Source organism: Argopecten irradians, chromosome 1 (assembly GCF_041381155.1).
Source record: "Argopecten irradians isolate NY chromosome 1, Ai_NY, whole genome shotgun sequence".
In the NCBI taxonomy this organism is placed as follows: domain Eukaryota; kingdom Metazoa; phylum Mollusca; class Bivalvia; order Pectinida; family Pectinidae; genus Argopecten; species Argopecten irradians.
In genome coordinates, this window is record NC_091134.1 from 51677281 (window position 1) to 51704949 (window position 27669).

General features: G+C 34.0%; 1 protein-coding gene across 2 annotated transcripts; it reads left to right on the forward strand.

Moving 5' to 3' along the window:
• Positions 1-96: 96 nt before the first annotated feature.
• Positions 97-27669, forward strand: LOC138332259 (uncharacterized). Of its 2 annotated transcripts, none has more exons than XM_069280282.1 (20): positions 97-4794; positions 5321-5404; positions 5740-5847; positions 7097-7180; positions 9446-9529; positions 9899-9989; positions 10269-10423; positions 11848-11938; positions 12910-13041; positions 13233-13841; positions 16927-17946; positions 18286-18452; positions 18708-18840; positions 19147-19307; positions 19654-19678; positions 20273-20305; positions 20644-20790; positions 23518-23637; positions 24068-24124; positions 24575-27669. In XM_069280282.1, exons 3-20 carry the CDS (start codon positions 5845-5847, stop codon positions 24769-24771), a joined length of 3309 nt encoding a protein of 1102 aa, XP_069136383.1. In that variant the 5' UTR covers positions 97-4794; positions 5321-5404; positions 5740-5844; the 3' UTR covers positions 24772-27669. The 2 variants fall into 2 exon arrangements, with proteins under 2 accessions (XP_069136383.1, XP_069136391.1); XM_069280290.1 differs by having other exon boundaries at positions 13506-13841.

Sequence of the window (27669 nt, forward strand, 5' to 3'; positions counted from 1 at the left end):
CAGACAGAGCTTTCTAAGTTCTCAAACTCTCAGCTGTTTCATATCTTCTAAATATTAATGGTGATTCTTAGAGATATCTGTTGAATAATGTATAACCTAATGGTTTTGGAGAATTGCTTCACCAGAGTGACGTTTAAGTAATAATGATTGATCTGACGTTCTACTCTCATCAATGGAAATCCAGCAAAAACGCCATTTTGTAAAGACGTCCTCGAAATCTGACGTCATGTCATTGTTTACTGACATCAAGTCATGTCGTCACAATATGATTTTCAGCAAATGAAAAGCGCTTAAAAATTTTACATTAGCGAAGTCACTGGATTTCAGGCGAACTGTGTGAAAAAGTAAATTATAACATAATTACTATAATAATACTGTAATATATAGTTGATTCAAATTATTTAGGATACAGTGTACCACTATGGGGTATATGATATAAACATAAATTTCTCCTATTATAAATCCATCATTGGGCGTTTATAACAGCTCTGTTTAATGAGTTAAATTTCTGTCGTCACTTGCTCAATTAAAATGAATAAATATAGGAATCGTTTATACCAACAATAGACTGTCTTGGAAAAGAACGAATTGAGAAGAATGTTGCTAGGAGGTGATAATAAAACACCGTATTCTACAGATGTCGATTATAATATATAAAAGATCAATAGGTTATTCGCTGTAAGACTAAATACATAATGTCGAAACACTAACATATTACTAACTAAATATTGTGAACTTGTAATTGGAACCTAAGGAAGCAGATTTCTTTGCAGATATATTGATACTATAAATCTGAAATAACAATTATAGTCGCGAGCATAATAGGCTAGCTCTTGTTTATACAGATACGTCACGCATATCTACAACATGTCTTCTGCACACATACCGATAAATAAGTACATTGGTTAGTCTTGGATACGATTCTATACAATGTAGGTATATAGTGTTCTGTCTCGTTATTCATCTAGGGCGTGTTTGGAATGTTTAATCGATCTATGAAGGTAAGTTTATTACAAAGTAAATTTATCATTTATAAGGATTGGGGGAATGCACGTGTTACAATGAGATACCTTGTCTTGTCACCTGTACGTGACGCAAACAGGTTCTTGTTTACTATTTTTAGACTTAAATTTTAAATTTAGGTATAAGGTTATATAAGTCTAGCAATATTTTCCAATATATGTTATACGAGCAAGTTGTGATTTTTTTTTCTAAAAATATACGTTAAAGATAAATTGTAGTAAGAACACTGGTTAGTTATGAATGCATACTACCAATTGACCAAGTACACTAATACCACCAGAATAAACACGTACCTTAACTTTATTTAAAGACATATGATTATGAATAGAAATGATTCATCATGTACACAGTTTAGACAATGGTGAGATATACTCTTGTTACAAAGTGTTACCAGTACGCGAATGCCGGTGTATTATGTGCATGTGAGTAGCTCGTTTCAGATAGTCCCCCTTACACGGACCATAAGTCAATCGTCTTTGTCACGTATTATTCATTCAAAGGTTTAAACCGTATGCTTTATTTATGTAATTAAATATCTACAAACGAATATTTAGCCTCGCTATCTTTCCGATAATTTAAATTTCATTTGTCAAACTAATACATGTGGTAGTAGTGATGTCATCATACAAATTAAATGTCATGATTAATTGGATAATCTGAAGAAGATCTAAAAAATGTACAAATGTAATAGAAAAATTATTTGTAGAGAGAGAACATATTGTAAATATTTATTACAGAAAAATTTTCTTATTCATTCTTCTTTGATGTGAATCTCAACTCGCTTCCAAGCAGCTGATGTAATATTATGATTTCGATTTCAGGTAATGAATGTGCCGTATATACTGAGCGAAAATTAGATCATGTATATTGCCTATATCTATTTTTCTGTAATTTATCCTTAGCACAACGTACTATAATATGTTTTTTTAGATCCTGATAAACCATACCACATTTATGACAAAGTTTTGCTGAGTTGTCAATCCTCATTTTTACAATACGTTCATTATAAAACATATCCTGTCTCTATGGAGAGGATATTTCTTATATATCATATCTTATACATAGATATAATACAAATCAAACATTTTTTGTTTGGAATTATGATTAGTCTGAAAAGCTCCAAACTTTAAATGAAAAAAAAACTTTGCTTGTCTTTATAGTAAACATTGGTAGTGGAGTATTGCCCTCGTGTGAAACTGATATATATGAGATTAAAAAGCGAATGAGGATAACACCTAGCAATGTGAAGTAATGAAGATATAATGGTAAAGCAAGGAATGGGACAATACTGAAAAACATGAAACAGAAAATTTAAATAATTTAGATCATTTAGTTCATTTAGCTGAATTATAAAGCTCGGGAAATACTTACAACCACTCAGTAAAAGGACAACGAAATTGTCCAGTTCAGTTCAGTTCCTGGAACCATTTGGTTTATCAGAATAGTGCAGACGGATATGACGCTTGCTACCAAAATATCTTTTTTACATTGGATTTATAGGTCAGCCAGTGGGGAGACCATATTATCACTGCGAGGGCGATACCTCTAAAGCACTTCAGATGATTTAAAGAAAGATTTTAATATAGAGTTATAGAAGTTGTGTACAGATATTTCGTTATTGGCACGTAAACCAACCGACGGCCGTTATTTCATTGTAGTCGGTGGTCGCACAGGTGATGAACCGGATATAATTATACATAATTAAAAATAGATATAATTACATACGTTTCTACACGAGCATACCGGGAATGGGAAACCTCTGTACAGGTAAATCTTACAAAATATTATTCTACTGGAATTACTATCTACGTTTTTATCTTTGCTGTGCAATACTATTATGTAACAATGCTAAAGCCATTTTCTGTTATGACGATCGCGTCTTATTCTTTTCGTTTTTGACGTTATGAAAGATGACGAGACAATATTACATATATTGGTTGTTTTGTACGATGGCCGACAGCGACCGGCAAATCACTGCTACTAGTAAAAGTGTTTTCTCTGGCACTGGCTATAATAAAATCGGATCATAATAACTATTAAATTTCTGATATAAACTAAAACCTCAATGAAGTACATAAATTGGATTAAAAAAACAATGCAAGCCTTAATACAGGAAAATACCGTAACTTCTTGCATGAACAATGAACATATTTATATATCGTGACGCAACGCAATTGGAACACTTTTTGAAGATAATTGTACAAATTTATAACGTGTGTATGAATCAAGATTTTTTCTCTTATCTTTCAATAAAAAGATGCCTTCAGTTTTAATTTCATGATTTGTTTACTTGTCAGCATTGCATATATTTTGAAATAGAGAGCTTGAAGCATGCCCGGTCTAGCCTCGTGTTTCAGCACGTTCGAGTACCCAAAATGGAACACCTCCTAAATATAGTTTGATTAAAAAACGTACATTGTATAGGCCTCATAAATAATATTTGAATTCATTGAAGGAAAGTTCAAACATGTTTTAGTTTATTTAAGTCATATATCCGTCAAAAACATCCCATTCTGTACCACATATTTTAGAAGTGTTTCATTTTGGATAGTGTCACGACTACTCAGCTTGCTCATAATAGATAAATAAACAAAACTACCTATATATGTTGATCTCATGACTGTTATTTTTGGTTCTGTTGATTCATGTGCTACGTACACTCGTGATATTTCTCTCCATACACAATTATCATTATTACTTTTGAATGGGTATTAAAAGTTTGAGTGTTTTAGTCAATATCGTTTTAGGTTGATTTGTCAGCCAAAGTTCCCCGAGAATGTAAATTCATCATACTGTTTTGCCAATATCGAGCAATTTCATCTAGTCTATATTGTGCAAAATTAATTCTAATATAAATTAATTCTAATATACAAATATCAATTAAAGATTTATTAATTGGATAGGGTTTCAAAATACTCTATAAGAAATAATTGCATAATAGATATTGAACATTTTTTTCATCTATAACAAAAATTCTTAAAAGTCAAAGCGTCACAATGTATTCATAAAAATGAAAACATCACTCTGCGAATAGTATGCGTCACACTTTATGTTACTGTGTTTCCTGAAAAGAAAGTGTTTTCTATAAGGAGCAAGTGTATAAACAGGGCAACATTTTACTATAATATATGTATTTAACAGTGACATAGGTAAAGGTCCAAATGAAAAAGAAAGGAAGAACTACCTGCTGCTCACAAAAAAACATGTGTTTAAAAGTATGAAGGACTTTAAATTCACAGAACAGAAAGTGGTGAATAGGAAATTAGAGCAGAAAATATCAAATTTAACAATGGAATTGATTAACTCCGTTCGACATCGATCTTACCAGACGAACGTATATGTGTATTACATGTATGTACCGGATGTAATGACGCGGTTATCAAGCTAAAGCCATTGGCCCCATCATAACATCCGTACTGGCCCCTTGGTGGAAAAATTATATTTACCATCAGTATTTCCGAAAAGTGTAAAAATCATAATTATTCAGCTGTAATGAAATTTTTTATGTAGCCTAACATCAGTTTAAGTTTGGGCAAGTTTTAAAGATGCTACACCAGTGACGAATGACATATTTATTTCTCTATCAAAAACAGGAGCAGACATAGCTTGCATGTAAAAAATCAAAATCAGAATTATTAGATTTACATATATCTTTATAGTGATGATAATATCTGTATTTCACAGGAGATTGAGGTCGAATTTATTGTAAAACAAGATCAACCAGATATAAGATTACTAAAGTATTTACTAGAGTATGGAACCTCGTACAAGGTAAGTTTATAAGGAATTGGTAAAATGTTCAATAGTTTTATATGCTATATTGAATACAGGAGGGAATCAATAAAATGTTTTGGATTCGAATGTATTTGTGTTATGGTTCATATCGTTGACATTGTTTTGAGTTAATCCAATTATTTGTTATATACTCAGCAGAACTCCAACCTTGATTACTTAACAATAACTTTTGAAAATTCACGCGAAGAGATGTTTTATGTAAATATTTACCTAGTAATCTTCCTATTTTCATTCGGACGATAATTGCTGAATGAATAATGTAGTTTATGGTTACATAATCAATAAATCTGCGGATTGTATTGTGCATAGTAAGTATGCACCAATGTATTTATCTATTTTAGTATGTCATGATCAATATTTTTGCTCAACATTTCGTTATTAGTGATGACTACATCCTTTTGAATTACCCAATGTCACAAAAGACAAAGAAAAACTTACTGTGAAGTAAGATGATGCCAAACGGATTATAAACATCGTATACACAATTAATTGTTTTATGCAGGATACTTTGTTAAATATTGCTGTACGAAAGGAACACGCAGCTGTTGTAGCAATATTGCTGACCCACGGAGCGGACACACAGCTAGTAAGTTCAACTTTCTACAAACAGTACTAGTTTTATATGATATTTTCTTTTCGTTTCGTATCTTGTGTCATGTGGATGTATACGTTTAGAAAAAAAATCCGTCGTTCTTTTGATTAAACGTTCACACAAATCAGCACTGTCTGGTAAAATTTAACATTAATTACCGTGCTATTAATCTAACATTACATGTAATTTTTATTTTACCCTCCCCCACCTGAAAAATTATGAAATAATAATATCCAATCATATCCTTAATCTACAAATAAGCTAATTTTTAGTGTTTTCTTTTTCATCTATTTAAATGTATTAAGTATTTTCCTTCATTTTTTTTCTAGAATGATGCGTTTGGATGGGCTATTGACAGTTGTAATGTAAATATAATATCTCTTCTGCTGAACAGCGGGGCCGATCCGAACCATTTCACTAAACGATTTGGTTACATGGTGTGTATTTGTATATATTTTATATAGATACATAAGTACAGTAAAACCTCGTTATCTCAGCGGGATCCGTTATCAGTATGTTCGAGTTAAGTGTGTTGTAACTATAAACATATACTGTAAAGCCTGGCCGAGACAGAGACAATACTTTGAATTTAATAGGGTCAGTCGGAGTTAACGATGTTTCAATGCATATTAGATGGCTGGAGAAGTCTTTGCTAACGTCAGATGCTTTCTTTGATAACAGTAATGTTTTATGATAAAGTTATTATGTTCATTTGAAATAATCCAAAAGAATACTATTTGACATTTATTTAAAGAATAGAAGTTATGGTTGTATGTTGATGCAGTATGTGCAGTTGAACTGGAAATCTAGAATGTGCATCACTTATAAAAACGCATTTTGGATCTCACCAAAAAATTCAGTCATACAGTGTCAAAACATTAATTTGTTAAGATCATGTCCTTGTCATTTTTACATAGTACTATCATAAGAATTTTTGTGTTGTGTATGGTTGTTGATTGTTTGTATTCGGACCGATGATAATGGGTTAACTAGCAGGACACAAAACAAAGAGTTCGATTGGCTTGTACTCGTGTCTTGTATTGGTAATTTAAATTGGTTTTCACATCATAAATAAACAAAATAGTGGAACATTGCTTAGAAGGTAAATTTAAAGTTCACTGATATTGGTAATCCAATATAGACACTGTATATTATGTCCGTAGATGGCAATCCATCAATAAGTTCACTGTTTCACACTTGTTCTCTATTTGGAAATCCAACCTTTGAAAATATGTAATAAAAGTCCGATAGTGGACCGACCTGTCCATTTGATCGTTGGGATCCAACTGGCGTCCAAATATCAAACAGGCGTTTTTATGAAGTGACTACTGTCCAGTTTGGCAGGTAACTCCGGATGTAAGGTTAATTACATAACAATTAAAAGATTTGACCATAGAGCGTGCACTTTGATATAAAAAGAACTTCCCAAGACTATTAATTACAGCAACGCCTCAGGTAGAGATATCGACAGTATACACACTTTGATTGACACGTGACGAATTGAGCGTCATATCAATTGGCGATAATTTCACAAAGATAAGGACATAAGGTAGATCTGAATAATTAACTATCAAAATATTCACAGGTAAATTACAACCAATTATTGAAGAACAATAAACATACGAAATTTTTCTATGACATTACCATTCCGATGTTGATAAGACTTGAGTATACATGTGTTGACAGGGTTTTGTGTTGGGGATTGCTGTTAAGGATGGACGCATGGATATCATGAAAATGCTGCTGGAGAAAGGTGCAGATATAAGAGAGGTAAGGATACGAACCATATCTTCATTATTCTATTACATTAGATATTTCGTAATCCACTCTACAGTCGTCAATATATTTATTGTCAACATTATTTGTCTTGAACATGTTTTTAAATTTATAAATGATATTCATGATTGTGTGCGAGAAGGAACCATTTACGCAGAGAGTACCGAATTTATATTTTGAACTCGAGAACAGTAAACCAATTTAGATATGAACTTGATTCTCTTTTGAAAAAAAATCAGGTATAAAAGTATTCTTACGCCGAAAAAATAGATTATGTGATTGTCCTGTACATACTTCATGTATGTCAGAATAAATCTATGTATCTATATAAGTATGAATTTAAGTATACCCTGTATACTTAATAAGGCTTTGGTATCTGATGGTTGCTTATTTTAAATAATTTAAATATATATTTTTGAAATCAATTGTTGTCTAAATTTGTTTTCTCAATTTATTGTAACTTATCAGTAGTTGGTACATGTAATTGTCATTACGAAATATGTGATTTGTCTATTGGGACAAAGATCGAAATATACCCCCGGACACAAGTTAAGCACTGCAACTGCTTTTAAAGAGTAGGTGTACTGTTTAGGCAAACTTACAAAAACATTGAGCATTTTAAATGCGCGTATTAAGCATTGCCACACGAATAAATATCGACAGGAGGTTTAAACATCAGCTTTACGCGGTTGGCAGTCAATATTTATTATTAATATCCTGACATGGTTCCGACAAAGTGTTGTTATTTTACGGGTCGATCCGAAATCCAAGATGGCCACCACAGCTACCATCTAGAAAACCCATTTTGAACTACTTCTCATGTTCGACTGGTGCAATTTGGCTGAAACTTGCATGAAATGATCCTGCCGTAGTCCCGACAAAGTTTTGTTATTTTTCGGGTTGATCCGAAATCCAAGATTGCCGTTATAGTTGCCATCATGAAAACACATTTTGAACTTCTTATCGAGTTCTACCGATGCGATTTGGCTGAATGTTGCATGAAATGTTCCTGACATGGTTCCGACAATGTGATGTTACATCCCTGTTTGATCCCAAATCGAAGATGGCTACCATGATACTATATTTAATCAATTTCCTATACGATTATTGCCTAGGTAGTCAGATGACCGTTAGGGGTCCCTTGTTAGGTCACCTGAGACGAAGTGACCTATTCTAATCGCATTTTGTCCGTCGTCATCCGTCGTGCGTCGTATGTCCGTAAACAATTTACATTTTCGACTTCTTCTCCAAAACTGTTGAAGCAATTTCAATGAAATTTTGCACAAACCTTCTACGGCTTAAGGCCAATCAAAATAGTGAATTATATGGTCCCCACCCTACAAGGGGCTGTGGGAGGGGCCAAAAGGGGTGACATTGAATAAAATTTCAAAAATCTTCTTCTCAACTCACAGATGTGGTGGAATCAAATACTCTTCATAGATAGAAAGGTCTTAAGGTCCTTTACGAAAAATTGTGAATTGTATGACCCTGGGGTCTCACGTTTTCCCCTGGGGAGGGGGTCAACTTTACTATAGTTTATATAGGGAAAACATATTTATAGCATTTTTTGCTCAATTTTCATAGGAAATGAGTCAAACTTGATTAGAATTATTAGTCTGAGATAGCATTTTCATATCATTTTCATATTGGTCCTGGCCGACCCCCTGGGGACAGAGGTGCGGGGCCGAAAAGGTTCAAATAGGCTTCAAAAACCTTTTTCTAAAATTTTGGAAATGGTAGAATCAAATACTTTTCATCGATAGAAAGGTCTTAAGGTGTTTTATGAAAATTGTGCCTTGGGTCTCACGTTTCCCCCTAGGGAGGGGGTCAAGTGTACTTTGGTTTATATAGGAAAATCATATTTATGATATTTATGAGAATTTTTTGCTAAATTTTCATAGGAAATGAATCAAACTTGATTATAATTATTAGCCTGAGATATAGTATTTTAACATCCATATCAGTCCTCGCTGACCCCCTTGGGGACCAGAGGGGCGGGGCCAAACAGGGTCAAAATGACTTAAAATTTCAAAAATTCTTCTGAATTCACAGGTTTGATGGAAGCAAATAATCTTCATAGATTAAAAAGTGAAATTTATAAGATCACTGACCGACTTCAAGGGCCAGTATAGTAGTGTTACTATGTCTTTGTTTCATTCTAAACGAACTCATGTGACCGTTAGGGCCCATGGGCCTCTTGTTTTAGTATGTAAGCCTACCGACACAGCATATGAAATATGGTTTTTGTTTTCATTACAGGGAAATGTTCTCGGATGTGTTATTAGAAGAAGCAAGATGGAAATTACAAAGATAATACTTCTAAAGCCACACCAGAAAGACAATGTAAGTACATTGTTATCCTATACTATTTTACTTGTTTCTGATGATTTCCCGCGGTACAAAGTACCCATGATATTCCTGTCAATACATTATAATGTTCACTTTTCTGAATATATCGATTAATTGTTGTCTCTTTCTTTTAATTTCGATCATAGACACGAAGTCATGTTGCGCGATTCATATGTCATTTTGCCATTATATACATTTGTATAAATAGGTATTCCCAAGTCATATGATGTAAATCGTCATATCTGGAATATTCTTATGGTTGTTGTAGGCTAAAAAAGGCATCAATGCTAATTGATATTGTGAAATTATTACTGCAAAGTATTTAGTACAATGTATATTTGCTATTTGAATTTTTTCTTATAGGATGTTCGTCCAAAAATTGCCATGATATGCATATTATTATTCCTGGATTTCATACCAAATGAGGAAGAACCAACATGGAAAAACGTGATATGTAATTATTCTATGAAATTGGGTTTTTGTCATTATTTCATATTCATTATTAAATGGTTATGAATTCATATAATATTTTAATTGAATAATTGATGTGTCATGAACTTATCAATAGTTTATATCTTGCATCATATTTTTGTACCTGAATTGATAATTTTTGTTGAGGATTTGTACCGAAATGTACATACTCAAGTATGTTTTTTCATCACTTTTAGACCTAGCATTCAATGTGTAAATTATATAGAAATGGTTGAAAACATAAATATTTTTTCGTCGTCAGGTTTGATACCTAGCATTAAAATGCTTATCTTCTGTGGCGAGCCACGTGATTGGACCTATTCTGATGAGCCCATTGTCAGTGATATTTGTACATTACCAAGCTGTGAACTGCAAACTCACGAAAAATACATTTGCAAAGAAAACAAGAACTTTCTTGTAAGTATCCGACATTAATACGCTACATATCTATAAAAGACTAGCAATTATCCGTTTTATTTACACTTTTACAGGGTCACTAGATAAATCTACCGAAGTCCAATGTTAAAGCTATATTTACATTTTCAGTGCAGTCCCACTATGTAACCTTACCAAACACAGTTGGCAGTCATATAAAACTATGAACTTCAATCGCTTATTATGTGACGTCACAATTGTCGTGCCAGCGATTACGGAAAACGGCTGTTTTGTAATCAAATGTAAATATAAGCATTGAACGTCTTTCAATTGACATTCATAGCCAATATGAATGCCAACTGGACAGAGGCAAATCCAACATGAAGCGCTGTCCAGTTGGCATTCACATTGGCTATGAATGCCAACTGAAAGACGTTCATTGCTTAAATATGTGCCATAACTTGGCGCAAATTTTGACATGTTATTTTTTTCTATAGGAATCTATTGAAAACCACAAGTTTTGATGAATTAAGCTGTGAAAGTCATTCAAATAGACAAACATATTTGAAAGCTAATAAACCTTAGTTACAACACAGCATTTATGCACAGCAAAATGAAAACCTATGCATTGTAAGTGTTGTTATTCTCAAAATGTTGGCATTTTTTGGTGGTGAATAAAATATCAGACGCTCTTCTTGATTCGTTAGTATGAAAATTACGGCATATATCACTTAATAATTTTCGACATTACGCTTGGTGAATAGCCCTGCCTCAGAATCTCAAACAAAAACTTTATTACTTGTCAAAATCTTAACGGCACTTTGGGAATTGAATAACAGAAAACATTGTAGAAAATGTGAAAAAGTACTTGTTCTTGAAATATTAATAATATGAAATAATAAGCTAAATGATAAGCTACACAATGTAGCGACGCAGTTTTGATTTTGTGTTATTCAAGAATACGTAAGTAATTGTAAGTAGGATTCACTAAAATATATGTCTTTCCAAAATTTGAAAATGCAACCAATATTAATGGAAAAAATATTTAAAAATTTTTAATGAGTTATTTTCTCTCTGAACTTAATCATTTAGTGTTGTGTCAATGACACCTACTGTTCTATCAATTTAATCACTGTTATAATGATGTATATCAATAATTGATTACCAAACAAATCAGTTGAATAAGATGAATTTTTTATGAAATGCCTTAGTTAATGAAAATATGAGTATATTTTCTTTCAAACAATGTGTACTTACCTCAATGGAAAAGTACTTCAATGCAGCTAAATAAACCACACGCACACAACACATTTCTAAGTTTGATTGGAGAGTTTCTTTTCAATCAAACTATTTTCACCTAAATAATTACTCTATTTTACGGTTTTTATTTACAGTATATTTTTGGTATTTGATATGACAATATACAACCAAAACGTTTTTTTGGAATTATGTTGCTTTTGTTGTAGGTTAACACCTACCGAAAAGGAAATGCTATTTTCTTGGAGAGTATTTACCAGGAAACTGTCTTTGATAAAATGCTATGTCCAAACGACCAAGGTGAGCTTATGCCAGAAAGTGGCGTACGGCATCTGTCCGTCAACAATCGACTGGTAGCATCCTTATGGTGTGGAAATTGAAAAGTTTACAAATGATCAGGTTGACACCCCGCGAGCCTGAGGGTGTGGGACCAAAAGGGGCCAATTTGGCTATTTCCATATTAACGACTTCTCTGAAACTAAGCATAGTAGAGCAATCATATTGCAATGATAGTATCCATATGGGATGAGGCTTTAAAATTGTACAAATGGTTTGGGCTGACCCAATGACCCAAGGGATCACGGGGGCAGAGCAGGATGGGGAAAATGTTTTCTTTCGTATAAACGACCTCTTCTTTAAAACTGAGCACGGGATAACACTCATATTGCATTGGATTTAAAATCTTACAAATGGTGGGGCTGACCTCAAGGGGGGGGGGGGGGGGGGGGCGGGGGCGGGCCCCCCCCCCGGCATCAGATGGACGCCAAAAAGGACCAATTTGGTTATTTGCATATAAACGGCTTTCAGAAACTAAGCGTTAGTGACGTTATTTAATAAACGAGGTGAGCGACACAGGCCCTCTGGGCCTTTTGTTTTACAATAAGCGTATGCAAAGTAAAACGCTTCTTTGTAATTCGTGCAGACTATATATTCGTATTATTGTACAATGTATATCATATTGTTTTACAAAAATACACTTGTTCTTCAAAATAACATCACTTGTGATAGAGTAATTTGTGATAATAGGTTTTCATGAACAAAAAGCAAAATTTACCTGTAACAATGCAAATGACGGAGTATTTTCATGGTCAGTAATCTGCTATTCAACACACGATTTATTTGCTGTAAAGTAAGAACTATTTATTTGATGTTTTGTATGTAATTAGGGATTTCTTCCAATAAATGTAACTTAATGGTCACTGTATAATTAATTCGTTATTTATTTGCTAAAGGAAAGGTACATAGATATTACTGTCTCTGTTTCATTCCAGGACTTGCAGACATGCTCAAATTGCCCTTTGATGTAGACAATCAATGGGATTCTATCAGGATGTATAGAGAGGTTTTCGTAAACCGAAAACAATATTTACATGTAATAATGGAAACGACGAAGTCTTTTCATGGTAAGTAATCTGCCATTGAACACATGATTTTTTTAATAATCGCTGTAAAGTAAGATATATTTATTTGATTATTTTTATGGAATGAGGGATTCTTCCAATAAATGTAAATTATTAATTACTGTAATATGAATTGATGATTCATTTTGCTAAAGTAAATGTACATAAATATTACCGTCTCTGTTTAATTCTAGGATATGCAGATGTGCTCATGGTTATGATAAAATTGTTGTCTCCGAGACTAAAAAAAACATGTGAAAATGTAGCATGCAAAGAGCAAGATGACAAATGCAAAGAAAGATGTTTTGATGAACAAGAAGTAGAAAGGGATATAGAAGAAAACAAAATACATGAACATTATGTAAAAAGGCATGATAAAGTCAGTGGAAGTAGTGCTCATGTCAACCACGTTGGAAAAAGTTCTAATGGCAATACGAGAGAACTAATTACGAAGATCACTTTTACAGAAAAGAATGTTGAAAAATATGTATATAAGATTGGGAAAAACAGTTTGGAAGTACATGAACGAGAAGACGAAAAGAAGACACAAGAAAGCAATTTGAATGAAAATGATGACGAGTTATTTGGAAAAGTCACGGAGAAATTGAAAGAAAAAGAAAGTAGTGCTCATACCAACGACTCTGGGGAAAGTAATAATGAAAGCATGAGGGAACACATCACAGAGATTACTGAAAGGAATCACACTGGCAATATATTGAAGATGGGTGAAAATGAAGAGGAATCCCGTTTGGAAAGGAATTGTGAAGAAGATGATGATTTAAACACTGTGGACGACACTCAAGGTAAATTAAACTCCATAAAACTTGCGAGTATATATGAATGAAGTATGTTATGTTTATCCTGAACAACTAGGAAACTGATACTCGACGGGTCAGGATGACCTATCGTCATCATGTTTCGTCCGTCGTCGTCTGCCGTGCGCCGTCCGCCATGCGTAAACTATTCACATTTTGAACTTCTTCTCAAGTTCTACTGGTGCGATTTGGCTGAAACTTGCCTGAAATGATCCTGACATGGTCCCGACAAAGTGTTGTTATTTTTCGGGGCGATCCGAAATTCAAGATGGCTGCTGAAAACACATCTTGAACTTCTTCTCAAGTTCTACGAGTGCGATTTGGCTGAAATTTGTCTGGAATGATCCTGATATGATCTTGACAAAGTGTTGTTACACCTCAGATTGATCCCAGATTGAAGATGGCTACCATGATACGATTAGTTTTCTATATGGCTGTTACCAAAATAGTCAGATGACCGTTAAGGCCCTTGGCCCTCTTGTTAAGGGGATTGATGTAGTAGTGGATATATCAACCGTGATAGTAAAACTCGGCAATATTGGTTTAAACGGTTGTCAATCTCTATCTTTTTATCCCCCGCTTTCTCCGAATCGACTCGGGATATTAATTTGGGTTTGTCCGTCTGTCCGTCCGTCTGTCTGTCCGTCTGTTCGTAACACTTCGTTTCCGTGCAATAACTGTAACAAATGTAAAGCGATTTTCTTTAAACTTGGAGACAAGGTTAAATGCCTTAAGGACTCGGCCAAGTTCGATCGCGACTGTCGATGGAGCTTATTTTTATTCGAGTTATGGCCCTTTGAATTACTAAAAACGTCATTTTCTGCCATTTCCGTGCAATAAGTGTAACAAATGTAAACCGATTTTCTTCAAACTTAGTAACAAGGTTAAATGCCTTAAGGACTCGACCAAGTTCGATTACGACTTTCAACGGACCTTATTTAGCGGAGTTATGGCCCTTTGCTTTAATACAAAAGTCAGTTTCTGACATTTCCGTACAATAACTGTAATAAATATTAACAGATTTTCTTCAAACTTGATAACAAGGTTGAATGCCTTAAGTGCCTGGCCAGGTTCGATAAACTCTTTCAACGGATGTTATTTATCAGAGTTATGACCCTTTAATTTATTACAAATGTCATTTTTCTGTCGTTTCTGTGTAATAACTAACAAATCTTTAAACTGATATTGTTAAAACTTGTAACAAAGTTAAATAATTAATTTTTCTTTGTTTTCATACCAAATCTGGCTTTCTGATTGGACAATATTTTTTTGCATACCACTATGAAAAAAAAAAAAAAAAATCCGAGAATGGCGCGAAACCCCGACGTTATCGTGACGTTACAATAGAGACATTGACGTTGCGTATTGATTCGGAAAAAAGAATCCTTTGAAAAACCACTATAATGTTACATTTAAACATACTTCATTTTATCAAATAGAGTATAAAATTAATTATAAGTATTGATGTCACTATTTTTTAATTTTATCGGGGTATGAAAAAAAATTGTTTGCAAACTTTTGTGAGAATCCGCTTCGCGCTATTATCTGTATCTGATTTGATTGAAAATAAACGATTTAACTTGCATTTTCAAAATTTTAGAGGTACCCTCTGTGTTTTTTGATTTATTGATTTGTTTTGGTATATTTATTTTATTATGGTATATTTAATTCTTATAGCTATTTTTTCAATTTCCTTCAAATGAAGTTTCCTGTAATATTTCGCTTCAAATCAGTTATTAAATCACCGTGCTGTATACATATCACTAACACAGCTAAGTAAATATAACTACTTAACACACACAGTTAAATACACGATACAACACATGCTAGACAGGGGAAGGGAGTTTCTACTGTTTCAAATCTCTAACACATCCATGTTTTGTTCTCCTGTCATTCCAGACTTTCACAACATACGTTTCTCTTTTACCGTATAAATTTATTCGTTGTTGAATATAGTTATTACTTCAATTTGATATTCGCATTGACAGAGATGATAATCTACTAAATTTGTTAACGTAGGTCATTGTTTAAAGTACTACATTTGTTTCTAAATCTGGCATGTAATATATAAGAGATTCGATTTCTCATTCTGTTACATAATCACGAAGTAAAATATGACATATATATATATATTGATCTACGTTCCTTATGTAACATAAAACAAAACATATTGTCAAATTCCACGACAATTTTAATTATTTCAATGATACCGTTGAAATCCCAAATCGTGTAGCTATACGATTAAGTAGGTACAATTTATACGCTATACCCATATCCAGGCCGGTATGACGTAAGTTACTTAAATGTAATAAAAAGTTACCGAGGAGTTGATAAAATTGTTTCTCAGTCAATACCACGTACATGTACCTAATAAGGTAAATAGATAACATTAATAGGAATTTGAGTAGTTCTTGACAAAAAATGCTTTACTGCATTGGCGCGGGTCAGGATTCGGCATACATGACGTCGCACCACTATTGTACATTGTATAATGGCGGACAGCGAACGAGCTTTATTATTTCACACGCTATGGCCACAGTGGGCTATTCTGCTAGAATACAGTAATACCATCTACTCCAACTTACATTAAAATTGTATATATTTTCCGAGTTATATGCAAATTTTGATCCAATCTTAGAACAAATTGTCCCGTAAAACGGCTTTAATACGAATCAAATTTGTTAATTGAGTGAAATGTTAGATAGAGGTTTAATGATACTGGTTATTGGCCATGTTACATGTCTCTAACTCTGCCTGATATGAATATACAGGTACATCTGTGTTCATGTGCACGCATATGTACTGGACAAAACGTTAGCTAAACGATAATGCAACCTCCCGAAATCAATAATCCTTTTAATGGGTTATTGTTAAAGGTCTTGGACTTGTCGTAGTTTGTATTTGATGAAAGTACTCTCATCGCATCTCTTTTAAATGAAAATATACTTTTGTAAATAAATCCTAAATCCTGTCTGCTCTGAATTAGAAACTAAAAATCAATTGCATTAAAATTCCTAAATACTTCATGGATTTTTTTTGGTGAGGTTTAATATTGTATTCATTTCTGTCCTAGGAATCGGAAACGATGAAACTGGCATCCATACCATAAAGAAGCGTAAAACATCCGAACGTATCGTTTTATTTGGTGAAGGTCCAAATGAAAAAGAAAGGAAGAACTTCCTGCTGCTCACAACAAAACATGTGCTAAAGAGTATGAAGGACGTTGAATTTACTGAACAGAAAGTAGTAAATAGAAAATCAGAGCAGAAAATATCAAATTCAACAATGGAATTGATTAAATCCGTTCGACTTCGATCTTATCAGACGAACGTATATGCGTATTATGTACCGGATGTAATGACGCGGTTATCAAGCTACAGCCATTGGCCCCATCATAACATCCGTACTGGCCCCTTGGTGGCGGCTGGCTTTTCCTGTAAAGATCCCCAAACGGCTATTGTCATATGTACAGCTTGTGGCTTTGAGCTGAATGCGTCTTCTTTGAAAGGAACACCACTGAAAGCTCATCAGGAAAATTCTTCTGAATGTGAATTTTTCAATCAATTAAACTCGAGAAATACTGATGGTGGAGAAACCGGAGCTTCATCGAATACAGCTTCGGATTACGCCATCGAAGGTGCTACAGCCTCTGCTGACCCTCATATTTCCACGGACGACCCGAAACTTAAAGATACTATAGGTCAAGGAGAGATCAGAGACGACCTGAGACAGGATAATGCACCTTCAAAAGCACCCCAAGGGAATAATGCTGGAAACATCCACATTGATGATGCACCGATACACCATGAGCGTGGACAAACTGACACGTGTATTGCAGATCGTCCGAGGACTGGAGAGGTCTTCGACAGGGCAGCATTGAATGTACCAAATAGTAATAATGTGACTTCTAGCGGGGAAGCAGTGAGAGAAATTGAGCCTATGGTAGTTGGTGCGGAAGCAAGCGATGTTCCTTACCAGATACGCAATGCTCGTTACACAGAGCTCAACGCCCGTCGTGAATCGTACACTCATTGGCCTCATCGCAATGCACATGATATCGATCGTCTAGTGACTGCCGGCTTCTTTTACACTGGTAAGTATGTATTCTCACAAAGAGTCAAAAATGGTGATGCAGCAGAATGTGACAGAGATAATTTAATTTCATTTTGAGTAATTGCAGAATATGACTGATAAACCTTGAGCTGTGAATTCCAAATTATAGATTTAAGATCGCAACTATGATAATGACTTGCCGGCCGACCGAATTGCTGTTGTAAGTATAAAGAAAAGATAAAAAAAAAACTTCGCAGCTTTATTAAATTTATTCGGGTCATTAAAATGTGTTGCAATACATGAACCGAGATTGGATACAGAAAGGTAAAGCCTTGAACATCAAAGAGTATGTTTAATGTCGTTAATCTGCTGGTTGTAGGGGCCGAAGATATAGTGCGATGTTTCTATTGCGACATCGGACTTGCAGAATGGGATCGAGATGATGACCCTTGGGTAGAACATGCCAGACATAGTCCGGAGTGTCCGTACCTTAGGAACCAGAAAGGACAGGATTACATCAACAATATTCAGACACAATGGGCAAGGGTGAGTTATCCAAGAATTTTTTTAAAGCGATTAACATAGGCTTATTTCTATATTTATGTCCGACTCCTATCTGATCGTTATAATAGGTTACACATTAATATGGATCAATGCAAGCAAGTACTTGGTATTTGAGTAAAATAAAACTGATCTCAATTGACTTAACAACTTGTATTAGGTTGTATATCTTTGCTTAGTCTTAATGAATGTGACTTTGAAAATTCTTATCATAAAAAACTGTATGATGACCTGTTTTAGATTTACGCACCGAAGCATCCTCAGCATTCCCAGGTCGAAGAAAGACGGAGAACATTCAGACATGAGAATTGGCCCAGAGATAATGTATTACAGACACCAGTCCAGCTCGCAGCCGCTGGTTTCTTTTACACGGGTAGGTACTTTGAAAGTAAATAACAAATCTATGCTTTGGTTATTTTAAATATCAACAAACTAGTTTATTACTATCTTTTTTGTGAGTTTGACTTCAGAGATTTGAGTGATCAGTTGAAATGTATTGATCAATGAAAGGATATTCTCACTCCTATCCGGACACTATCTCTCTGGGAACATTAGGAATTGTCTAGATATTGGACATAATATCATAAGTGTAGTCTGATACTGAAAGAGAGCTTTGGATCTATTTCCTTTGAGTTGTTACTTATTGCCGCTGTCCTGTGCTGTTATCAAATTCCACCAGGCGATGGGGATACCGTACGGTGTCACTACTGTGACGGAGGTCTCAGGGAGTGGGAACCGGAAGATGACCCCTGGGGAGAACATGCCCGCTGGTTTCCGTTCTGTAAATTTGTGTTGAAGATCAAAGGGGTCGATTTCATCAAAGCATCTGCTGACGGAAATGTGAGTGTCGTCTTTAATGTCAAATATTTATTTAGACAAATATTAGTTTAATATATGTCAGTCTTTGATTACTTGATGATATATAAGATATATATTTTTCTTGTGTCCAAAAGCTCTTAAAACGCGGTATTGTCTTTTCTAAACAATGTTTAGATGGATATTAGTTTTTACAATAAACATAAGTATTTGCTTCTTTTATGTACTTTCAAAAATCTTTCAATATTGTCATATTTATCAACAAATACGTAAAGGTTGTAATTCTTCACATTGTATAGGAGTTAGAATTAAGGTTTTATTTTTTAAGTCTTTTTATTTCTTATTGTTTTTGTGCGTTTTTGTATTGCAGGTTTCAGAACCTCAAAGTATCACAGGTAACTTATATAATTAAATCGACTTAAATTAGAATAAATAAATATATTAATTTTAGAACTGTGTTACAAAGGTATTTGTAAAATGCCGAATATATAGTCAAGCTGAAGGAGCGTGTGATTGTGATGTAGTTATTTTTTAGAACATTTTAATAGTCTGTCTCCTGAATAGGTACATCTTGTAAATAAATCTTTTGATTGATAAAATCTGATATCATTAAATTATTCAAGCAAGTTTTAATTAATCATCAGTTACAGTTGTCTGTTCATAACGCTCCTGAATCCATAAACTCATTGGAATCCGATGTATTTAGTTGCAGCTCAGATTAACCAAAATATAGGTTGTGAAAGGTCGACAATCCCAGTCGTAATCGACAGGTATCGAATATAGATTTAACATAGCCTCTTATGCAAAAATACATTTATACATCAAATTCGTATATGTACATTTATGCTAATTTATACTTCAGCAACGTTATCATTAGATATCTGAACATACAATAAACTGTATATAAAACATCGTTCAAGAGTCGAGATCAGAAAGAAATAGTTTGATTTATTATGAGATTCATCAAACATCGTTCTTCTTGAATTCAGAAAACCTACCCCCACCTGGGAATACAAGGCAAGGTGAGCAAGAGTTACGATAAAACTGCAAGAAAACAACTTGTAACAGAGGGGCTGCAAAAAAGCTTCAATTAAGCCCTCCCCAACCCCCTTATTCAACTGATGCTATTCATCACGTTAACATATGATAACACACTAAATAAGGAAAATAAAATACGGATGCAGAGTTTTTCATTAAGTTTCAAGTTGTTGTTTTTTCTTAATCCCACCGCTACAATATTTTGATAAAAGTTGTTATTATGAATCGTGAACTCGTATAATATACGTCATAAGTAAGGGCAACAATTTGATTAAGGCATGTTGTTTTCTGAGCATACATGTATTCCGTCTTGTCTCATCAGGTCTCCAAACATTGGGTTATGTTGATACATGTAGAATCAAGGAGCAGAGAAATCCTTTGTATTCCGCTGCTGCTCAGAGTGTACGAAGTATGGACCACTCAAAGGCAACCATTAGAATGGTTATCAATTGTTACATCGAAAATACAGGTAATACATTTGTTAACAGTAAAAATCGAATAGAGTATCATAAATAATGGGAAACGAATGACAGGTTATATATTTATATCTATCATATGGATAAGATTTGCCGTTGTTTGTTTTGGAGTTTTCGCCAGATGATTGATCGATCCATCAGGCGTGTTTCGAACCGTTATTAAGTCGGACAATTATTAGTACCAACGCGTCGCCATAAATAATGCGAACAAATAACCAGCATATTTAAAATATTAATCTAGAATCAATTTCCTGTTTTATCAAGTTTTGATGAAACCAAATGATATTTTTGAAGGATTTTTCATGAATTATTATGCATTAATATGTCGAAAACAAAACAAAACGGAAAATATTATTTGCTATGAAAAATAGGTGAAAGTGACCTAACTTTGTAAAATTCCAATTACAAAAACATAATATCGATTTTTCATTGCTCATTACCTGCACCAACAAATCTTTCAGATAGAGAGAAGAAAGCATTTTAAAACAGATCAACGTCATGTTTAAAACTTTCGGAAATATCGGAAACCCGAGTTACATCACGTTACCAACATCTGCGATACCCGTCCAGATCGGAACCTCCCGAGTCGTATCATGTGACAAACATCGTTAAAACTTGGGCAGTGAAAAATATGTAGAACATTTCTAATGATGACCATAGGTCGTCCGTCGTGCGTCGTTCGTTGTCTGTTAACATTTCCTTGTCATCTCGATAACTTAAGTAAATATAAATCGAGCTTAATGACACTTTGTATGTAGACTCATGCTGGAAAGATCTCGAATGAATTCGAAAATCGGCGTGATTCGACAGTAACTTACGTAGTTATTGATCTTTGCACAAATAATTATTATTGGACATTGTGAATATGATAAATTGAGTAAATATGCACCGAGCTTAATGATTTTTTGCATACAGACTAAACCTGAAAATATCTCGAATAGCGTGATTCGACTGTAATTGACGGTGTTAATGCCCTTTTCACTAATAATAATTATTATTGGACCTATTGAACACGAAAACTTGATTAAATATGCAGCCAGCTTTATTTAAACTTTGTATGTAGACTAACATCGGAAAGATCTGAGTAAAAATGAGGAACTACAATGTATGTTCCTTTTTGGTAACAAAAAAAAATCAGTTGGCTAGTAAACTGGCCCCAATTTCTCGAAACAAACATAAGTCAAAAACTGACTTAAGTCATAAATTTTCATATAAGCTACATAAGGAGAAAAACTTAAGTTTTGACTTAAGTCTGCACTTTTGTTTCGAGAAATTAATTTGTATTAAATATCAGGTGAACGTTAATGCCTATCGGCCTCATGTTATGACATTACATCTTTAATGCAGGGAATAATGTTGAAATCGATCGTTTCTGGAGAATTTAAGCAACTACGCAAGCGGTTTCGTGACGTCACTGATTGACGTTTGGAGGGAAAAACATTTCTCAGCATTCATTCACGGTTGTCGCTAGGTTTTGCTATAGTATTACTGTTCGATTTGGGAGATTTAAAAGATGTATTTACCGATTATCATGTTCAAAGCGACACGTAAAGGTTAGAGTTGATAGTGATTTCACGCACCATTATGAATATAATGATTACTGTCATGTCTAATTATGCCTCAGCTGATTTTACTGCGTGTTTTACAGTTGTCATCATGCACCGTCCGTCGTCGTGCGCCGTCTGCCGTCCGCCGTTCGACATGCGCCGTGCGCCGTGCGTAAACTTTTCATTCAAACGACTTCTTCTCAATAACCAAGAGGTCCAGGGCTCTGATATTTGGCCTGTAGCATGCTGGGATGAAGGGCTAATAAATTTGTTCAAATGAATGACATTGACCTTCATTCAAGGTCACAGGGGTCAAAAAGGCTAAAATCTTTAAACGACTTCTTCTCGAGAATCAGAAGGCCCTGGGTACTGATATAGGGCCTGTAGCATGCTGGGATGAAAGGCTACCAAGTTTTTTCAAATGAATGACCTTGATCTTCATTCAAGGTCACAGGGGTCAATTAGACTAATTTCTTTAAACAACTTCTTGAGAATAACTAACATGTCGAGAGACCTGATATTTGGCCTGTGGTATGCTGGGATGAAGGGCTATCAATTGTGTTCAAATGAATGACATTGACTTTCATTCAAGGTCACAGGGGTCAAATAGGCTAAATTCGTTAAACGACTTCTTGTAAATAAGCGAGAGTCCTAGAGACTGGATATTGAACTTGTAGCATGTTGTTGACCAAGGGACCTTTATTCATGGTCTAATTCATCAAATATATCAGAACCTGAACTTCTTCTATTAAAAGAGTTCTTTGTATTGCCTTAATTGTTTGCCACTACTATATTCTTGGAGTGTTGTATTGTGCCCATCGTCAGATGACCGTTAAGGCCCTTGGGCCTCTTGTTTAATATTACGGATAATTCTTTTCTGTATCATACATATTTTATAATACTATAATATATATTTGCTGAATATCGGTGAGTTTTCATGATATTATTGAATTGTTATTCGGAATATTTTTCGTACTTCAACTCTTGGTTTCTTTGTAAAATTTGTAGTAAAATGTAAGGTCGTTTCCCACGTGTAAGAATACCGTTCATTCGGAATCAGTCAATACCAACATAGATTATCTTTTGTGGGTAAAAAATGAAAGTGCGTTATTGAGAAAACGAAAACAAATCATACGACAAATATCTAATTTTATTTTTGTCTTTAATTTTAAGGGAGGCGTGACTTCAAAGCTACGGACTTAATGGACATTATCATGGACAAGGAAGAGACTGACGGAGTACTTCTGGTTGATGATGGTGAGGACAGTGAGGACGAAATTGGGCCAGACGCCGGTAAGTATTGTCTGTAGGTTATGGAACATAAACACATATGTAACTGCTATAGCATAGTGTTAGACCATCTTTTTTCTTTTTACTTTCTTTTTTAGTATCAGCAAATGCCACGATTAATGCGTAAATTGTTTAATAATACTTCTTTAAAAGCTGTCAACAAGCAATAACGATATTGAATGTGAGTATGTTTGAACATCATTTTTTTTGTAAAAAAAAATATTTTTGTTTTAAATCAGCTCCAGTAAGATGTATTCGTGGTACTGCAATTATAAGTATCCTTGTATTAATTGAGACTTAATAAATAGTGATCATCAACATGATGATATAAGGAACATGACTCTAACTAATATAATATCTTAAAACCCATGGTGGGTTTAACGTTAATGATAGTGACAATACAACAAAAGATGATTGTTTTGAAAATGTATAGGCATGGCAGCTGCTGGAAGTTACGTAGCAAGGGGAGATGATGAAGAAATGGAATTTTGTAAGTCAATAAAATACCTTTGATAATGGAATACATATACTTATATATATACAATTACAATAAAATGTGAGAAAAGAGTAATCGCAGTTTTACTTTTGATGTTTCTCATTTTCTGTTTTGTTGTTATATGTAGTAGGATATTTAGTATGCATAATTGCATGCATGAAGTATCGTAAACTTTTTCAGGGTGTACTTTTAATATTTAGTTTTAAGCGAAGAGACAAATTAAACAGGAGATTGAGTTAAGACTAAATTAGAAATGTATTTTTATTTATTTTGGTGTAGCTAAATTAGTATTCACTAATATCAATAAATTGTTTCTGTGTTTATCATTTTATCATTAATAATTAAATATTTCTCCATCTATGCTAAAGTATTGTATTGTTCTAAAGCTTGTTAGAATAATTAAAGAGAAAAAAAAACTCGAAATAATGAAAATCTCTCTTTCAGCTCCTGCAGCGATTAAAGAAGAAAATGAATACCTAAAAAAGAAATTCAGGTGTAAGGTTTGTGATGAAAAGGAGAGGTGTATTGTTTTTGTTCCATGCGGCCATAGAGTTACGTGCAAGAGTTGTGGGGAACAGGCAAGCACCTGTCCACACTGTTATAGCAAGATATACCAGCGTTACAAAACCTATTTAGAATGAGAAGGTTTGTATACCCATATTAGAGTTGTTGTCATAGCAACCGATCAGGTGTCTATATTGCAGACGCTTATATTCCGCCATTTTAGCATATCAACAGTTTCATTACCGTGATTGATATGTAAAAATTGTCAGTAAAAACGATTTACCTATGTCGTAATAACAACTTAGCTATTAGTATCTCGTAATAATAATTTTATGTCGTAATATTGACTTAGCTATGTCGTTATAACGACATACTAAGTCGTTATGGACATAGATGAGTCGTTATTACGAGATACTAAGTCATTATAACGACATAGGTAAGTCATTATAACGAGATACTAAGTAGTTATTTCGATATACTAAGTCGTTATAACGACACATATTAGTCGTTATTACGAGATACTAAGTCGTTATTACGACATACTTAGTCGTTATAATGACATCGGTAAGTCGGTTTTACGAGATACTTAGTCGCTATAACGACATAGGTAGGTCGTTATTACGTGATACTAAGTCGTTATAACGACATATTATTTTCTTTTCAAAGTCACCCTAATGGGCTTCCATATCTATTGAATGAAATCCATGATTGAAAGTATTTTTTTAAAGTCGAGGTAGAGCGATAATGGATACACAACATAGATTTAATATATCAGTTGTGTTGGTACTTATCTATATTGTTCAAATGATGAACTTTATAGGTATCAGGGTTGGCAAATACAATGTATGTATCATCTTAATACACAGTGTGTTTTAGTTTACTGTAATGATTACAATAGATAAATAAATTTGAATGACACATGTAAATAAGCTCAATCACGTTTATACAAGTATAACGTTCAGTCATTTGGTGGTGATAGTCAGAAATTAGTTCCATAGTATCTAGATTATGGTTTTATTACCCGAGTGAAATGTTCATAAAAGGGTGTTAAATTAGTCGGTTCCGTCTAGTGTGGGTCTCGGGAAAACCTATTCACATGGCTGGTACTAGTGTATAGGGAGGCAGTTTACAAAACATATGCGTATTTTAGGGGGTCGGTTGACCTACTTCTCAGAGGGATGCTATTTTTATATATTTAGTTAAGGAGACTTTACAGAATTATTTTAGATATCAGCTTATTAGATTCCCTAATTTAGATGCTGTGCTGTGTGTATATTTCGTCTTAGGGTAATTCCTTAAATCTTTACTTAGATTATATATATTTGTAGTTTGTAGATGTAGTTTATGTTTATGCAAGAGCCTTATGAAGAGGTATGAAAACGGCTGCGGCCCTGGGACCGGGTCTGGTTGAGTCGCTTTTGGATAGGAGTGATTCACTGGCAGCCGGACTTGCTTTTCGGGACCTACGCTGTTTGGACTGGATTTTTGAAGGGAATGTTTCGCTGCAGATATTCTGCTTAGATGTTTGGACTTAGGATTTATTTGAGTTTCTTAATTGGATTGGTTAGATTTAGTACTTATATTTATGTTTTATTTCGTATCGAGTGCGTTTTGTCATTTTGTTCATATTGAAATACTACTTTAAGTAAATTTGTGACGATTGGAAGGAAAACAAATGTAGCAAATGGTGTCGTAGGTAAAAGAACGCAACAAATGGTGTCAGTGTGATTATTATGAAATTCGACTACAGGTGTCCAGAAGTCCAGAATGTCTCAGTAAATACAGCTGTGGTTGCGGATCTCATTTTCCAGGTATTGTGCAGATTTGTTTTACAATGTGTACAGTACATAATTTGATATTTAATAGCTATATATGATATACTGACATTTGTTAGTCTATGAAATGTAATATAACATGACCAGGTGAACATTGGTCCATCACTGTACTAGCAAGTGGAATTGACCAACCTTTGTAATGACAGTGGTGAGGTATCGACGATATCACGGTAGTGTACGTCACAAACGTTACTAATAGAACAATATAATTACATCTGTGTCTTTATCAATCATTTTACCTTTTGTCTATATCGTGTAAAATACTTTTAATACATTCAAGATTCATTGACTGTGAATAGATTTCTTGTAGAATGTGACGTTATTTCAAACATAGTACGTTCGTATATCTAACGTTATTATCGTTAGGCCTTCTACGTGGAGATGCAGCAAATCCCCCTTTCTAGCATTAAAATGTATAGATGCAATTGAATGATTAACTGCACTGTAGCTATATTATGTTGCCTAGGTAACACCAGTAATATTAAAAAGAAAATGTAAATAGGATGTAGAAGTACTAGTGTACATTTCTAACGTCACATCAGACACGAACTCCGAGGTCAACTTCGACTATTTTATTCTCAGATGTAACGCATTCGGATTCGATCCTCATTAATGATATATTTCTATTTTTATTCATTTTTCATTATAATAACATCACCGGTCACCGAATGTTTCAGAGGTCAAAATGTTTTAATGTTAATAGTATTTACATGTACCACATTACCACTAAACACCATATATTATCACCTTATTATAAGCATTTATTTTATATATCTTAAAAAAATATTTTTGCTTCAGTTATTAGCCGGATTTTATCACTATCAGTAAACATAAATATTGTGATTGGTGGGATTGTGACGTCACGTAGCGAGTGGACAGTCGAAGATTTTTTTGCTCTGCAAAAACTATAACAAAACACCTTTTCGAGATGGCTTCAAAAGTTCATGTTTGGCTCGGTTTTGTTATGTAGAACAGACTTTCGGAATATTGGATTTGTTTTGGAAGTGATATTCTAAAAAGTGTAATTTGAAGCAACTAACTTTTTGAATATGGACTAAATCGCTACGGTGACTACTACTCACCTCATGTACATGTAGCTACAAAGATTTACCTGGATCTCTATATACCTGTAAAGTTGTTTTGGAGTATTGTCAGCTTAACCATGCCACTACCTACTCAAGAAAAAGCTGCAGGAATGAC